We start from the raw sequence: 18,264 nt of genomic DNA, 5'->3' as shown, positions 1-18,264 counted from the left end.
TTTATTTATTCAAAATCTTAAAATGAATGATAAATTAATGTTCAAAATCTTAAAATGAATGATAATGTTTTTAAACAAAACTGTCCCTATCCCTTGGTTTTAGACCATTGTCATGACCGAAAACGATTACTAGGAATACATTCGAAAAGCTTCAACTCATGAATCCTAGGAGCTCTATTCTCTTGGTTTTAGATTTTCATCAGGGCACTAGTGTACGGTATTCCGGTCTTCTTGATCCAATCATCACCCTGAATAAACAACGAAGGGGTGAAATTGATGGCCTGTTTTGCTGTGATCTGTTTAACTCCCTTCCACTTAACTCTATTTTCTTTTGCTGCACCAGGTCCTCTATTCTCAAACTCTGTGTAATACAAAGTATTGAGAGCAAAATCACCATTCCATGGAAGCCAACCTTCAGGCTGGATCAAGTCGTCGATTTGGCATTGCATGATGACGGTTCTTGAATACTGCTTCCATGGACGACCAAGGTAGGACTTACTGGTATGGCGAACGGGGTAGTAGTCAGGGTCGGAAGAGATGATGCAATTTTGGAGGACGATACCAGTGGGCTCATCACTCTCCATTCGACCTTGGGCAGTGATAGGGCATGGTTGTTTCGGCTTTGGCTTCCTCACTAAGATCTTACAGTTCTGTAACACGACAGCAGCATTGCCAAAGATGAAATCAACGGTACCGGAGATTGTGCAATCTCGGTAGAATTGACGTTTGGTTTGGGGGTAGAAAGTATCTTGATAGCCGTCCATTCTACAATTGTAGAAGATTGACATGTCGGATTGAACTCGGAGTGCCACGGCCTGGCCTTTGTAAATTCCAGCTGAGTTATCGAACCACAAGTCTTTTCCGATGAAGTTGGATCCGATCGCCGCTGTTAAGAATATGAAATCATGTTAAATTCAGTTATTGAATTCGTATGAATACGATTATAAACTAGATGGTAACTTACCAAAGGTAGCACTTTTGAATGTGGGTGTTCCATCAGCGACATTCTTGCTAGCTGTGATCTTGGTCTTAGTCGGGCCGTCTCCAATCATCATGACATAGGTCATTTTTTTGTCCACCATCACTTGCTCTTCATAAACTCCTTCCTTCACATGAATCACAAAGGTTGTATTGCTCTTCAATGGTACCTCTTTAAGGGCTTCAGTTATTGTCTTATACTTTCCACTTCCGTCTTTAGCCACCACCACATTCGCCTTGATGTTAGCTCCAGTGGCCTCGAGTAGCCCTCGCCTGTCGCTCACCCAAGATGGCTCTTCCTCTTGGAATTCTTCATTGGATTCCTCTGTTCGAAGTTGTCGCCCCGTTTGTGGCGGCAGTCCCAACTTCTCCCACAAAGTGCTCACAAGGGATGTAACCTCACCCACCATCACAAGCCCATTGGCGGTCATTTCTTTTGACGTCTTCAACAAATTCTTCATCTTTTCACCAGTATCGCCAGGAACATTCTCGAAACCATCCAAACAAGTTTCTTGATATGTCAATGCAGCGCTCAACCAAATCCTAAGGTTCTCAAGATAATCATTCATTTTGTGTACATCAAAACTATCGGTGATTTTATCAAACGAAGTTAAAAGATCATCAATTGCATAATCCATGAGCTCGTCGCAAGCATCAACTGCTTTTTGCGCCATGGGGTCAGTGGCTGCTTGTTTCAAAGTGGGGGAATTTGCAATGGCTGCTTTGAGCTGTTCAATAGCAAAATGGAACCCTGCCTTGACCAACTCACGTGGGTCTTTTGAGTCAACATTGGACTTCACCAGGACTTCTTCGCAAGTTTCACGGTAAGTAGTGGGCTCACATAGAGTCTTAATGGCAGCATTAGAGGAGCCATGGTCCTCTCCTGCGCCACTTACACCATTAACCAAGGCAACCAAAAACAGAGACAACAACCCAACCAGGGCAGCCTTATTGTTCTTGCATCCACCGCCGTCATACGCCATGTTTCTTCGCTACAAATCTCAAGCTATATTTCTTTTTTTTTTTCTTTTTTTTTTTTTTTTTTGTTTTGTTGGGTAATAGAAGATGGGAAGTTGCTGCCTTGATTTCTTTCCGTTCAACAAATGACCTGTTTTTATATGAGAAAATTTTAACAGAATTTCTAAATTGAAGTAAGTATGGTTAGAGTTAGGAGCATTCTGGACCAATCATTTTTATTTTATTTTATTTTTTTCTTAAATAAAATTTTCGTATCTAAATTTAGCTAATTTTTATTATAAACTTAGGATTAATTTAGTTAATTTTTGCTAATTTTGTATTCAAAATCATAGTTGATTATGCTAAACATTTAAATTAAGTTTTTTTTTCCTTTTTATGAGTAATTATTTGTTATTGAGGGGAAGTTCATTAGCTCAAATTAGATTAATATAAAAATTTGTGATCAGTAAAAAATACAACTCATAAATCTGAAAGTGTTGTAGCGATAAATAAATTTTAATAAAGATGCAACAAAAATGAACATTAACCTTTACTTGTTTAGGATTGATAATGAGACCTTTAACTTGTGAAAAAGAAAACTACTAATTTTTTCCTTAATTGTCTGATAAGCTACATAAACTATTTAAAGATTGCGTCATTTGGGAGCTATTCTGTTGAGTTAAAAAGTAGTTAATATTGTTGAGCTTTAACCAATTTAGATATATATAATTTCGATCATGTGGTCAAGAGATTCAAAACCCTACCCCATATGATCGAACTAAGAAAATTGATGTTTTTTCTTCTTCAAAATAAAAATTAATTTTAATATTTGAAATAACAAAAATAACAGTAAGTTTTCGAATAAGGTTTTGATTGTAGATAGAAATGTCAAGATATCAATTTCTTTGGAAACATTGAGACGATGATCGATTTTATCGGTTCCTAATATTTCATTTGGTTCGAGACATTTTTTCTTTCAATTTTCAAAGCTTAGCTCTCCGAAGCTCTTGGCGATGGTTCCTAAATGAACTTCATCAGGGCCATCTGCTATTCTCAAGGTTCTTGCAGCAGCCCAGAGATGAGCAAGAACAGTGTCAGAAGATAAGCCACCTGCACCATGAACTTGCATTGCCATGTCCAGAATCTGCAATGCCATATTGGTTGCTGCAACATGTGCCATGTTTCACTAAGATATTAATGGAGACGTGGTAAAAAAAAAGAAAAAAACGAGAAAGGAGAAGGGTAGAAATCTGTTAAATGGTTAACAAAAAATGAAGATGTCGTGGTAACTAAGATGTTTGTAAGTCCGAAAGAACGACAATTAGATAGGTTGGCTTTTTGTTCAATATTCTAGTGCTTCTTCTACTCCAAAGATAGGTTTAAAGCATTTATGAAAGGTCATGAACTTAAATAACTTCGATTAGATGTAAGAAAATTTACCTTGGCCATTGCAATCGTCCCACGTGCTCTCTTGTTTCCTAGCCGATCTAACTGATCAGCTGCTTCCAAGACTAGCAATCTCGTTCCCTCAAGTTTCATGCGACACTGACACAACATAGTCATTCTCTCAAAAATTGTTATAGATTTTGGGGGGCAATCATGTGGCTACTACATCCAAATACTGGCATTCTTTGAAAGGGAGGAACCCTGCTCAGTGTCACGGTCCTACATCTTTTACCGTGTGGCATCATGATCATGACACGCTCACGACTAGCTTTAAGGGGAATCAAGCCCCATATATATTTTTTGCTACCGCTTTGTGGCTTCGTCGGACCTCGGAAAAGTTTGTCTTCGCCAATCGAATATCGCTTGTGCGGAATCCAAGCTTGTTTCACCACACACGCCGCCTGCGCGTGCATGATCAATTGTCTGCGACACATCCGACTTGCCTCTACACTAGGCCAAGTCATTCGGCTCGACCTTGCCTATGCTCGGGCCAAGGTCTCTCAATGCAATGTCGCTTCTCATCTTGTCATCTCGATCCCCATCGACGGGTCCATATGTCTTGATGCCACCCCGAGTCTCAGGATGTCGTCGGCCATCATAACTCGCTCGGTCATGCCATCGAGAATGGGCCCGCATGTCTTTCATCTCATCGGGACTTCCCGAACATCCATCCATCGAGGTTCTATAGAGGCATTGGCCCTCCCGTGCTCATGCCGAGTCATTTACGAATACCGTACCGGATAGCGAGTGAATGTAGCAATCTCCAACACGCAGGCTAGGACGCAATACAGGCACACCCGTGCCGTCCGGTACTGTCCTTCAAAAATTCATTTCAAAGAAAATTGTCCGAGACACTCGTCTCAACACGCTCGCCCACACTATGACACACGTGTATGTGCCACAGGGTAGCTCACTTAGACCACAGGGCCTAGGGATGGTGGAGAGCTAACACCATGGTACCCCTATACTACATTTTGAGCCATTTTCAATTTTCAGGTGTAGACATGATTTTAGTGAACGGTCATACGGTGCCGTGTATTGTCCGTCCGGTGTCCGATTGACACCAAACAAGCATTCATATTTCATATGGATGGACTTAAATCCCGAACCGCATGTCCAAATTCCTTTTGAAACCCCGACTTTTTGAGGTTAAGGCCTGAGGCCCTACCCTGCCCTTCAACAACCCTATCTTTACTCTTCATGTCTATTCAATGTCTCTGTCTTGCTTATGTCTCAACTTGTCTTCAATGCGCACTTCGCATGGTGGTGTGTTGGATGATGCATCGTCCTCCTCGATCACATCATGGCACTCTTCTATATTGGCCCACATGTGGCCGGATGGGCGTCTCTTGAGGGGCGCCAATTTGCTTGTTATGAGGTGAGGGTCACAACCTACTCTCTTCATAGTATGGTTGTGACATNGCTAATTTTTGTGTTCAAAATCTTCGTTGATTATGCTAAACATATAAATTAAGTTATTAAGTTTTTTTTTTCTTATTATGAGTAATTATTTGTTATTGAGTAGAAGTTTCGACAAGATTAATATAAAAATTTGTGATGCATAAAAATACAACTTATTATTAAATAAATCTAAAGGTTTTGAAGCATAAATAAATTTTAATAAACATCCAACAAAAATGAACANTCCACTTAATTTAGTCATCGTCCTCGATGTCTTTCTTGGGGCGCATTCGCCCCACTAATTGTGAAATTCTCCCCTACTCAATCTCGGCCTCGTTCGGATGACGATCCTAACTCTCTGACTGTTGCCGACTCGACTCGCTGGAATTGGTTGTGTTTCAGAAAGGTATATAATTATTAAGCACCTCACTATCTTTTGTCATAATGCTCATCTTGATGATGTCTTCCGTCAGCTTGGAGACAAGTTCGAGTGGATTCTTCTAACTTCTCNCATTAATCTTTACTTATTTAGGATTGATAATGGACCTTTTAACTTTTACTGAAAAAAAAAAACANTATGGCACCACCACTCTTGACTTGGTCAGTTGTTGGGTGAACTTGCCTCTAGATGCTTTGACTTCTCTTTTGTCATATGACACCATCTTTTGTCATATGGCACCACGTTCTGACTCTTGACTTGGTCAGTTGTTGGATCTTGCTGATGTCTTCCGTCAGCTTGGAGAAAGGTTCGAGTGGATGCTTCTAACTTCTCTTTTATCATATGACACCACGACTCTTGACCAATCATATGGCACCACGACTCTTGACNCTGAAAGATCGTGTGATTTGTGAACTATTTTGTTTAGTTAAAAAGTCGTTAATAATATAAAACTAAGTTGAGCTTAACCAGTTTAGATATATATAATTTCCATCATGTGGTCAAGAGATTCAAAACCCTACATCGAATTAAAAAAAATTGATGCCTTTGCTTCTGAAAAATAAAAGTTAACTTTAATATTTGATATAACAAAAATAACAATAAGTTTTCGAGTAAGGTTTTGATTGTCGATAGAAATGTTAAGACATCAATTTCTTTAGAAACATTGAGACGATAATCGATTTTATCGGTTCCTAATATCCCATTTGGTTCGTGAGATTTTTCCTTTCAATTTTCAAAGCTTAGCTCTCGGAAGCTCCAGCTTGGCGATGGTTCCTAAATGAACTTCATCAGGGCCATCTGGTATTCTCAAGGTTCTTGCGGCAGCCCAGAGATGAGATGAGCAAGAACAGTGTCAGAAGATAAGCCAGCTGCACCATCAACTTGCATTGCCATGTCCAGAATCTGCAATGCCATATTGGTTGCTGCAACCTGTGCTATGTTTCACCGAGATATTAATGGAGACGTGGGCAAAAAAAGAAAAAAACGAGAAATGAAGATGCGCTGGTAACTGAGATGTTTGTAAGTCCGAAAGAACGACAATTAGATAGGTTAATTTTTCGTTCAATATTCTAATGATTCTTCTACTCTAAAGATAGGTTTAAAACATGATGAAAGGTCATGAACTTAAATAACTTCGATTAGATGTAAGAAAATTTACCTTGGCCATTGCAATCGTCCCACGTGCTTTCTTGCTTGTTTCCTAGCCGATCTAACTGATCAGCTGCTTCCAAGACTAGCAATCTCGTTCTCTCAAGTTCCACGCGACACTGACACAAACATAGTCATTCTCTCCATCATTGTTATAGATTTTGGAGGACAATCACGTGGCTACTATATCCAAATACTGGCATTGTTTGAAAGTTAGGAACCCTGCTCAGCAATCAACTTTCCAAACACTCTTCTACTAAGAGCCTCTGAACTGCCATCCGCATACCTCGTTCTGCAGCTCCTACCTGGTGTAGCCTCCCTGGGCCAAGCCTACCCTGGAATGAAATACAGAACCAGAGGAAAGCAACTCAACTGAGTTGCTGTAGGCAGGACACTTGTGTTAATAGTGAAAATATAGGTGTAACGGCCCAAACCCACTGCTAGCAATATTGTCCTTTTTGGACTTTCCCTTTTAGGCTTCCCCTCGTTTTATTCTCCTCTCCAACTGATGTGGGATCTCACGAGGAGGTTGAGCCCCGAATGGAGGGTGGATTGGGGGTCCCACATCGATTGGAGAAGGGAACAAGTGTCAGCGAGGACGCTGGTCCCCAAAGGGGGTGGATTGTGAGATCCCACATCGGTTGGGGAGGAGAATGAAACATTTTTCATTTCATTCTTTACCAGGGTATGAAAATTTCTTCCTAGCATACGCATTTTCATTCTTTACAAAGGTGTGAAAACAATGATCGCATATACGATCAAATGAGAGAAGCCAAAATACAAACAGGTATCCACAAGTTCCACGAGCCTTCTTTCTTAGCCATCTCCTTCAGTTGCTCTTCCTCTGGGTGAATGGAACAACGTTTGGAAGATTGAGCAAGTTTGTAAAATTAATTTTCCATAGGGTATATATGATCTTCCATGAACTTAATCAACTTGTTTCTCAACTCCATGACCTTATTTTTTTACTGGGGACAAACTTTCCTTCATTCTCCTTCCTAGTATCTTGTGAATCAACTTGTACAATCGAGTCTGAAGCTGTTGAAATGGAAAAGCACTTTATGAAATAGCCTTGGTTATGTTCTACTAGAAGCCAAAAGCTTTCTTAAGCCATAGAATTAATACTTTTATAAATTAATTTATTTAGAAATTTAGTGGACTGATTTAAAAAATTGAAGATTAAAAAAATTTATACCTTTTAACGATTATTAAATTGATTTGATCTTAATTCTCGAGTTAAATTATAACATATATTAAACTACAAATATTAAATCATTGTAATCTCAACTCACTCAAATCAAGAGAGAAAAAGAATTTATTTATTCAAAATCTTAAAATGAATGATAAATTAATGTTCAAAATCTTAAAATGAATGATAATGTTTTTAAACAAAACTGTCCCTATCCCTTGGTTTTAGACCATTGTCATGACCGAAAACGATTACTAGGAATACATTCGAAAAGCTTCAACTCATGAATCCTAGGAGCTCTATTCTCTTGGTTTTAGATTTTCATCAGGGCACTAGTGTACGGTATTCCGGTCTTCTTGATCCAATCATCACCCTGAATAAACAACGAAGGGGTGAAATTGATGGCCTGTTTTGCTGTGATCTGTTTAACTCCCTTCCACTTAACTCTATTTTCTTTTGCTGCACCAGGTCCTCTATTCTCAAACTCTGTGTAATACAAAGTATTGAGAGCAAAATCACCATTCCATGGAAGCCAACCTTCAGGCTGGATCAAGTCGTCGATTTGGCATTGCATGATGACGGTTCTTGAATACTGCTTCCATGGACGACCAAGGTAGGACTTACTGGTATGGCGAACGGGGTAGTAGTCAGGGTCGGAAGAGATGATGCAATTTTGGAGGACGATACCAGTGGGCTCATCACTCTCCATTCGACCTTGGGCAGTGATAGGGCATGGTTGTTTCGGCTTTGGCTTCCTCACTAAGATCTTACAGTTCTGTAACACGACAGCAGCATTGCCAAAGATGAAATCAACGGTACCGGAGATTGTGCAATCTCGGTAGAATTGACGTTTGGTTTGGGGGTAGAAAGTATCTTGATAGCCGTCCATTCTACAATTGTAGAAGATTGACATGTCGGATTGAACTCGGAGTGCCACGGCCTGGCCTTTGTAAATTCCAGCTGAGTTATCGAACCACAAGTCTTTTCCGATGAAGTTGGATCCGATCGCCGCTGTTAAGAATATGAAATCATGTTAAATTCAGTTATTGAATTCGTATGAATACGATTATAAACTAGATGGTAACTTACCAAAGGTAGCACTTTTGAATGTGGGTGTTCCATCAGCGACATTCTTGCTAGCTGTGATCTTGGTCTTAGTCGGGCCGTCTCCAATCATCATGACATAGGTCATTTTTTTGTCCACCATCACTTGCTCTTCATAAACTCCTTCCTTCACATGAATCACAAAGGTTGTATTGCTCTTCAATGGTACCTCTTTAAGGGCTTCAGTTATTGTCTTATACTTTCCACTTCCGTCTTTAGCCACCACCACATTCGCCTTGATGTTAGCTCCAGTGGCCTCGAGTAGCCCTCGCCTGTCGCTCACCCAAGATGGCTCTTCCTCTTGGAATTCTTCATTGGATTCCTCTGTTCGAAGTTGTCGCCCCGTTTGTGGCGGCAGTCCCAACTTCTCCCACAAAGTGCTCACAAGGGATGTAACCTCACCCACCATCACAAGCCCATTGGCGGTCATTTCTTTTGACGTCTTCAACAAATTCTTCATCTTTTCACCAGTATCGCCAGGAACATTCTCGAAACCATCCAAACAAGTTTCTTGATATGTCAATGCAGCGCTCAACCAAATCCTAAGGTTCTCAAGATAATCATTCATTTTGTGTACATCAAAACTATCGGTGATTTTATCAAACGAAGTTAAAAGATCATCAATTGCATAATCCATGAGCTCGTCGCAAGCATCAACTGCTTTTTGCGCCATGGGGTCAGTGGCTGCTTGTTTCAAAGTGGGGGAATTTGCAATGGCTGCTTTGAGCTGTTCAATAGCAAAATGGAACCCTGCCTTGACCAACTCACGTGGGTCTTTTGAGTCAACATTGGACTTCACCAGGACTTCTTCGCAAGTTTCACGGTAAGTAGTGGGCTCACATAGAGTCTTAATGGCAGCATTAGAGGAGCCATGGTCCTCTCCTGCGCCACTTACACCATTAACCAAGGCAACCAAAAACAGAGACAACAACCCAACCAGGGCAGCCTTATTGTTCTTGCATCCACCGCCGTCATACGCCATGTTTCTTCGCTACAAATCTCAAGCTATATTTCTTTTTTTTTTTCTTTTTTTTTTTTTTTTTTGTTTTGTTGGGTAATAGAAGATGGGAAGTTGCTGCCTTGATTTCTTTCCGTTCAACAAATGACCTGTTTTTATATGAGAAAATTTTAACAGAATTTCTAAATTGAAGTAAGTATGGTTAGAGTTAGGAGCATTCTGGACCAATCATTTTTATTTTATTTTATTTTTTTCTTAAATAAAATTTTCGTATCTAAATTTAGCTAATTTTTATTATAAACTTAGGATTAATTTAGTTAATTTTTGCTAATTTTGTATTCAAAATCATAGTTGATTATGCTAAACATTTAAATTAAGTTTTTTTTTCCTTTTTATGAGTAATTATTTGTTATTGAGGGGAAGTTCATTAGCTCAAATTAGATTAATATAAAAATTTGTGATCAGTAAAAAATACAACTCATAAATCTGAAAGTGTTGTAGCGATAAATAAATTTTAATAAAGATGCAACAAAAATGAACATTAACCTTTACTTGTTTAGGATTGATAATGAGACCTTTAACTTGTGAAAAAGAAAACTACTAATTTTTTCCTTAATTGTCTGATAAGCTACATAAACTATTTAAAGATTGCGTCATTTGGGAGCTATTCTGTTGAGTTAAAAAGTAGTTAATATTGTTGAGCTTTAACCAATTTAGATATATATAATTTCGATCATGTGGTCAAGAGATTCAAAACCCTACCCCATATGATCGAACTAAGAAAATTGATGTTTTTTCTTCTTCAAAATAAAAATTAATTTTAATATTTGAAATAACAAAAATAACAGTAAGTTTTCGAATAAGGTTTTGATTGTAGATAGAAATGTCAAGATATCAATTTCTTTGGAAACATTGAGACGATGATCGATTTTATCGGTTCCTAATATTTCATTTGGTTCGAGACATTTTTTCTTTCAATTTTCAAAGCTTAGCTCTCCGAAGCTCTTGGCGATGGTTCCTAAATGAACTTCATCAGGGCCATCTGCTATTCTCAAGGTTCTTGCAGCAGCCCAGAGATGAGCAAGAACAGTGTCAGAAGATAAGCCACCTGCACCATGAACTTGCATTGCCATGTCCAGAATCTGCAATGCCATATTGGTTGCTGCAACATGTGCCATGTTTCACTAAGATATTAATGGAGACGTGGTAAAAAAAAAGAAAAAAACGAGAAAGGAGAAGGGTAGAAATCTGTTAAATGGTTAACAAAAAATGAAGATGTCGTGGTAACTAAGATGTTTGTAAGTCCGAAAGAACGACAATTAGATAGGTTGGCTTTTTGTTCAATATTCTAGTGCTTCTTCTACTCCAAAGATAGGTTTAAAGCATTTATGAAAGGTCATGAACTTAAATAACTTCGATTAGATGTAAGAAAATTTACCTTGGCCATTGCAATCGTCCCACGTGCTCTCTTGTTTCCTAGCCGATCTAACTGATCAGCTGCTTCCAAGACTAGCAATCTCGTTCCCTCAAGTTTCATGCGACACTGACACAACATAGTCATTCTCTCAAAAATTGTTATAGATTTTGGGGGGCAATCATGTGGCTACTACATCCAAATACTGGCATTCTTTGAAAGGGAGGAACCCTGCTCAGTGTCACGGTCCTACATCTTTTACCGTGTGGCATCATGATCATGACACGCTCACGACTAGCTTTAAGGGGAATCAAGCCCCATATATATTTTTTGCTACCGCTTTGTGGCTTCGTCGGACCTCGGAAAAGTTTGTCTTCGCCAATCGAATATCGCTTGTGCGGAATCCAAGCTTGTTTCACCACACACGCCGCCTGCGCGTGCATGATCAATTGTCTGCGACACATCCGACTTGCCTCTACACTAGGCCAAGTCATTCGGCTCGACCTTGCCTATGCTCGGGCCAAGGTCTCTCAATGCAATGTCGCTTCTCATCTTGTCATCTCGATCCCCATCGACGGGTCCATATGTCTTGATGCCACCCCGAGTCTCAGGATGTCGTCGGCCATCATAACTCGCTCGGTCATGCCATCGAGAATGGGCCCGCATGTCTTTCATCTCATCGGGACTTCCCGAACATCCATCCATCGAGGTTCTATAGAGGCATTGGCCCTCCCGTGCTCATGCCGAGTCATTTACGAATACCGTACCGGATAGCGAGTGAATGTAGCAATCTCCAACACGCAGGCTAGGACGCAATACAGGCACACCCGTGCCGTCCGGTACTGTCCTTCAAAAATTCATTTCAAAGAAAATTGTCCGAGACACTCGTCTCAACACGCTCGCCCACACTATGACACACGTGTATGTGCCACAGGGTAGCTCACTTAGACCACAGGGCCTAGGGATGGTGGAGAGCTAACACCATGGTACCCCTATACTACATTTTGAGCCATTTTCAATTTTCAGGTGTAGACATGATTTTAGTGAACGGTCATACGGTGCCGTGTATTGTCCGTCCGGTGTCCGATTGACACCAAACAAGCATTCATATTTCATATGGATGGACTTAAATCCCGAACCGCATGTCCAAATTCCTTTTGAAACCCCGACTTTTTGAGGTTAAGGCCTGAGGCCCTACCCTGCCCTTCAACAACCCTATCTTTACTCTTCATGTCTATTCAATGTCTCTGTCTTGCTTATGTCTCAACTTGTCTTCAATGCGCACTTCGCATGGTGGTGTGTTGGATGATGCATCGTCCTCCTCGATCACATCATGGCACTCTTCTATATTGGCCCACATGTGGCCGGATGGGCGTCTCTTGAGGGGCGCCAATTTGCTTGTTATGAGGTGAGGGTCACAACCTACTCTCTTCATAGTATGGTTGTGACATTCTCCCCCACTTAACTTAGTCATCGTCCTCGATGACTTACTCGGGCACAATCGTATTGCAGATTGTGACATTCTCCTCCACTTAATTTAGTCATCGTCCTCGATGTCTTTCTTGGGGCGCATTCGCCCCACTAATTGTGAAATTCTCCCCTACTCAATCTCGGCCTCGTTCGGATGACGATCCTAACTCTCTGACTGTTGCCGACTCGACTCGCTGGAATTGGTTGTGTTTCAGAAAGGTATATAATTATTAAGCACCTCACTATCTTTTGTCATAATGCTCATCTTGATGATGTCTTCCGTCAGCTTGGAGACAAGTTCGAGTGGATTCTTCTAACTTCTCTTTTGTCAGCTTGGAGACAAGTTCGAGTGGATTCTTCTAACTTCTCTTTTGTCATATGGCACCACCACTCTTGACTTGGTCAGTTGTTGGGTGAACTTGCCTCTAGATGCTTTGACTTCTCTTTTGTCATATGACACCATCTTTTGTCATATGGCACCACGTTCTGACTCTTGACTTGGTCAGTTGTTGGATCTTGCTGATGTCTTCCGTCAGCTTGGAGAAAGGTTCGAGTGGATGCTTCTAACTTCTCTTTTATCATATGACACCACGACTCTTGACCAATCATATGGCACCACGACTCTTGACTTGGTCAGTTGTTTAGTGAACTTGCCTCTAGATGCTTCTGACTTCTCTTTTGTCATATGGCACCAGGTTCTGACTCTTGACTTGGTAAGTTGTTGGATCTTGCTAATGTCTTCCGTCAGCTTGGAGACAAGTTCGAGTGGATGCTTCTGACTACTCTTTTGTCATATGGTACCACGACTCATGACTTGGTCAGTTGTTGGGTGAACTTGCCTCTCGATGCTTCTAATTTCTCTTTTGTCATATGGCACCAGGTTCTGACTCTTGACTTGGNTATGTTTCACCGAGATATTAATGGAGACGTGGGCAAAAAAAGAAAAAAACGAGAAATGAAGATGCGCTGGTAACTGAGATGTTTGTAAGTCCGAAAGAACGACAATTAGATAGGTTAATTTTTCGTTCAATATTCTAATGATTCTTCTACTCTAAAGATAGGTTTAAAACATGATGAAAGGTCATGAACTTAAATAACTTCGATTAGATGTAAGAAAATTTACCTTGGCCATTGCAATCGTCCCACGTGCTTTCTTGCTTGTTTCCTAGCCGATCTAACTGATCAGCTGCTTCCAAGACTAGCAATCTCGTTCTCTCAAGTTCCACGCGACACTGACACAAACATAGTCATTCTCTCCATCATTGTTATAGATTTTGGAGGACAATCACGTGGCTACTATATCCAAATACTGGCATTGTTTGAAAGTTAGGAACCCTGCTCAGCAATCAACTTTCCAAACACTCTTCTACTAAGAGCCTCTGAACTGCCATCCGCATACCTCGTTCTGCAGCTCCTACCTGGTGTAGCCTCCCTGGGCCAAGCCTACCCTGGAATGAAATACAGAACCAGAGGAAAGCAACTCAACTGAGTTGCTGTAGGCAGGACACTTGTGTTAATAGTGAAAATATAGGTGTAACGGCCCAAACCCACTGCTAGCAATATTGTCCTTTTTGGACTTTCCCTTTTAGGCTTCCCCTCGTTTTATTCTCCTCTCCAACTGATGTGGGATCTCACGAGGAGGTTGAGCCCCGAATGGAGGGTGGATTGGGGGTCCCACATCGATTGGAGAAGGGAACAAGTGTCAGCGAGGACGCTGGTCCCCAAAGGGGGTGGATTGTGAGATCCCACATCGGTTGGGGAGGAGAATGAAACATTTTTCATTTCATTCTTTACCAGGGTATGAAAATTTCTTCCTAGCATACGCATTTTCATTCTTTACAAAGGTGTGAAAACAATGATCGCATATACGATCAAATGAGAGAAGCCAAAATACAAACAGGTATCCACAAGTTCCACGAGCCTTCTTTCTTAGCCATCTCCTTCAGTTGCTCTTCCTCTGGGTGAATGGAACAACGTTTGGAAGATTGAGCAAGTTTGTAAAATTAATTTTCCATAGGGTATATATGATCTTCCATGAACTTAATCAACTTGTTTCTCAACTCCATGACCTTATTTTTTTACTGGGGACAAACTTTCCTTCATTCTCCTTCCTAGTATCTTGTGAATCAACTTGTACAATCGAGTCTGAAGCTGTTGAAATGGAAAAGCACTTTATGAAATAGCCTTGGTTATGTTCTACTAGAAGCCAAAAGCTTTCTTAAGCCATAGAATTAATACTTTTATAAATTAATTTATTTAGAAATTTAGTGGACTGATTTAAAAAATTGAAGATTAAAAAAATTTATACCTTTTAACGATTATTAAATTGATTTGATCTTAATTCTCGAGTTAAATTATAACATATATTAAACTACAAATATTAAATCATTGTAATCTCAACTCACTCAAATCAAGAGAGAAAAAGAATTTATTTATTCAAAATCTTAAAATGAATGATAAATTAATGTTCAAAATCTTAAAATGAATGATAATGTTTTTAAACAAAACTGTCCCTATCCCTTGGTTTTAGACCATTGTCATGACCGAAAACGATTACTAGGAATACATTCGAAAAGCTTCAACTCATGAATCCTAGGAGCTCTATTCTCTTGGTTTTAGATTTTCATCAGGGCACTAGTGTACGGTATTCCGGTCTTCTTGATCCAATCATCACCCTGAATAAACAACGAAGGGGTGAAATTGATGGCCTGTTTTGCTGTGATCTGTTTAACTCCCTTCCACTTAACTCTATTTTCTTTTGCTGCACCAGGTCCTCTATTCTCAAACTCTGTGTAATACAAAGTATTGAGAGCAAAATCACCATTCCATGGAAGCCAACCTTCAGGCTGGATCAAGTCGTCGATTTGGCATTGCATGATGACGGTTCTTGAATACTGCTTCCATGGACGACCAAGGTAGGACTTACTGGTATGGCGAACGGGGTAGTAGTCAGGGTCGGAAGAGATGATGCAATTTTGGAGGACGATACCAGTGGGCTCATCACTCTCCATTCGACCTTGGGCAGTGATAGGGCATGGTTGTTTCGGCTTTGGCTTCCTCACTAAGATCTTACAGTTCTGTAACACGACAGCAGCATTGCCAAAGATGAAATCAACGGTACCGGAGATTGTGCAATCTCGGTAGAATTGACGTTTGGTTTGGGGGTAGAAAGTATCTTGATAGCCGTCCATTCTACAATTGTAGAAGATTGACATGTCGGATTGAACTCGGAGTGCCACGGCCTGGCCTTTGTAAATTCCAGCTGAGTTATCGAACCACAAGTCTTTTCCGATGAAGTTGGATCCGATCGCCGCTGTTAAGAATATGAAATCATGTTAAATTCAGTTATTGAATTCGTATGAATACGATTATAAACTAGATGGTAACTTACCAAAGGTAGCACTTTTGAATGTGGGTGTTCCATCAGCGACATTCTTGCTAGCTGTGATCTTGGTCTTAGTCGGGCCGTCTCCAATCATCATGACATAGGTCATTTTTTTGTCCACCATCACTTGCTCTTCATAAACTCCTTCCTTCACATGAATCACAAAGGTTGTATTGCTCTTCAATGGTACCTCTTTAAGGGCTTCAGTTATTGTCTTATACTTTCCACTTCCGTCTTTAGCCACCACCACATTCGCCTTGATGTTAGCTCCAGTGGCCTCGAGTAGCCCTCGCCTGTCGCTCACCCAAGATGGCTCTTCCTCTTGGAATTCTTCATTGGATTCCTCTGTTCGAAGTTGTCGCCCCGTTTGTGGCGGCAGTCCCAACTTCTCCCACAAAGTGCTCACAAGGGATGTAACCTCACCCACCATCACAAGCCCATTGGCGGTCATTTCTTTTGACGTCTTCAACAAATTCTTCATCTTTTCACCAGTATCGCCAGGAACATTCTCGAAACCATCCAAACAAGTTTCTTGATATGTCAATGCAGCGCTCAACCAAATCCTAAGGTTCTCAAGATAATCATTCATTTTGTGTACATCAAAACTATCGGTGATTTTATCAAACGAAGTTAAAAGATCATCAATTGCATAATCCATGAGCTCGTCGCAAGCATCAACTGCTTTTTGCGCCATGGGGTCAGTGGCTGCTTGTTTCAAAGTGGGGGAATTTGCAATGGCTGCTTTGAGCTGTTCAATAGCAAAATGGAACCCTGCCTTGACCAACTCACGTGGGTCTTTTGAGTCAACATTGGACTTCACCAGGACTTCTTCGCAAGTTTCACGGTAAGTAGTGGGCTCACATAGAGTCTTAATGGCAGCATTAGAGGAGCCATGGTCCTCTCCTGCGCCACTTACACCATTAACCAAGGCAACCAAAAACAGAGACAACAACCCAACCAGGGCAGCCTTATTGTTCTTGCATCCACCGCCGTCATACGCCATGTTTCTTCGCTACAAATCTCAAGCTATATTTCTTTTTTTTTTTCTTTTTTTTTTTTTTTTTTGTTTTGTTGGGTAATAGAAGATGGGAAGTTGCTGCCTTGATTTCTTTCCGTTCAACAAATGACCTGTTTTTATATGAGAAAATTTTAACAGAATTTCTAAATTGAAGTAAGTATGGTTAGAGTTAGGAGCATTCTGGACCAATCATTTTTATTTTATTTTATTTTTTTCTTAAATAAAATTTTCGTATCTAAATTTAGCTAATTTTTATTATAAACTTAGGATTAATTTAGTTAATTTTTGCTAATTTTGTATTCAAAATCATAGTTGATTATGCTAAACATTTAAATTAAGTTTTTTTTTCCTTTTTATGAGTAATTATTTGTTATTGAGGGGAAGTTCATTAGCTCAAATTAGATTAATATAAAAATTTGTGATCAGTAAAAAATACAACTCATAAATCTGAAAGTGTTGTAGCGATAAATAAATTTTAATAAAGATGCAACAAAAATGAACATTAACCTTTACTTGTTTAGGATTGATAATGAGACCTTTAACTTGTGAAAAAGAAAACTACTAATTTTTTCCTTAATTGTCTGATAAGCTACATAAACTATTTAAAGATTGCGTCATTTGGGAGCTATTCTGTTGAGTTAAAAAGTAGTTAATATTGTTGAGCTTTAACCAATTTAGATATATATAATTTCGATCATGTGGTCAAGAGATTCAAAACCCTACCCCATATGATCGAACTAAGAAAATTGATGTTTTTTCTTCTTCAAAATAAAAATTAATTTTAATATTTGAAATAACAAAAATAACAGTAAGTTTTCGAATAAGGTTTTGATTGTAGATAGAAATGTCAAGATATCAATTTCTTTGGAAACATTGAGACGATGATCGATTTTATCGGTTCCTAATATTTCATTTGGTTCGAGACATTTTTTCTTTCAATTTTCAAAGCTTAGCTCTCCGAAGCTCTTGGCGATGGTTCCTAAATGAACTTCATCAGGGCCATCTGCTATTCTCAAGGTTCTTGCAGCAGCCCAGAGATGAGCAAGAACAGTGTCAGAAGATAAGCCACCTGCACCATGAACTTGCATTGCCATGTCCAGAATCTGCAATGCCATATTGGTTGCTGCAACATGTGCCATGTTTCACTAAGATATTAATGGAGACGTGGTAAAAAAAAAGAAAAAAACGAGAAAGGAGAAGGGTAGAAATCTGTTAAATGGTTAACAAAAAATGAAGATGTCGTGGTAACTAAGATGTTTGTAAGTCCGAAAGAACGACAATTAGATAGGTTGGCTTTTTGTTCAATATTCTAGTGCTTCTTCTACTCCAAAGATAGGTTTAAAGCATTTATGAAAG

At 39.7% G+C, this 18,264-nt stretch overlaps 3 protein-coding genes across 3 annotated transcripts; all 3 read right to left on the bottom strand.

Annotated features, from left to right (window-relative positions):
* Positions 1 to 186: 186 nt before the first annotated feature.
* On the bottom strand, positions 187 to 1,961 carry LOC111800033 (pectinesterase-like). Its single transcript, XM_023683608.1, has 2 exons — positions 965 to 1,961; positions 187 to 886 (listed from the first exon to the last, which is right to left on the bottom strand). The coding sequence occupies exons 1-2, from the start codon at positions 1,959 to 1,961 to the stop codon at positions 189 to 191; spliced, it is 1,695 nt and encodes a 564-aa protein (XP_023539376.1). The 3' UTR covers positions 187 to 188.
* Positions 1,962 to 7,870: 5,909 nt separating this feature from the next.
* On the bottom strand, positions 7,871 to 9,645 carry LOC111800032 (pectinesterase-like). Its single transcript, XM_023683606.1, has 2 exons — positions 8,649 to 9,645; positions 7,871 to 8,570 (listed from the first exon to the last, which is right to left on the bottom strand). Exons 1-2 carry the CDS (start codon positions 9,643 to 9,645, stop codon positions 7,873 to 7,875), a joined length of 1,695 nt encoding a protein of 564 aa, XP_023539374.1. The 3' UTR covers positions 7,871 to 7,872.
* Positions 9,646 to 15,118: 5,473 nt separating this feature from the next.
* On the bottom strand, positions 15,119 to 16,893 carry LOC111800031 (pectinesterase-like). Its single transcript, XM_023683605.1, has 2 exons — positions 15,897 to 16,893; positions 15,119 to 15,818 (listed from the first exon to the last, which is right to left on the bottom strand). Exons 1-2 carry the CDS (start codon positions 16,891 to 16,893, stop codon positions 15,121 to 15,123), a joined length of 1,695 nt encoding a protein of 564 aa, XP_023539373.1. The 3' UTR covers positions 15,119 to 15,120.
* Positions 16,894 to 18,264: the final 1,371 nt, after the last annotated feature.

Source organism: Cucurbita pepo, chromosome LG08, assembly GCF_002806865.2.
Source record: "Cucurbita pepo subsp. pepo cultivar mu-cu-16 chromosome LG08, ASM280686v2, whole genome shotgun sequence".
NCBI lineage: Eukaryota > Viridiplantae > Streptophyta > Magnoliopsida > Cucurbitales > Cucurbitaceae > Cucurbita > Cucurbita pepo.
The sequence above is the reverse complement of the archived record's forward strand: the minus strand, read 5'-3'. Positions and strand labels throughout refer to the sequence as shown.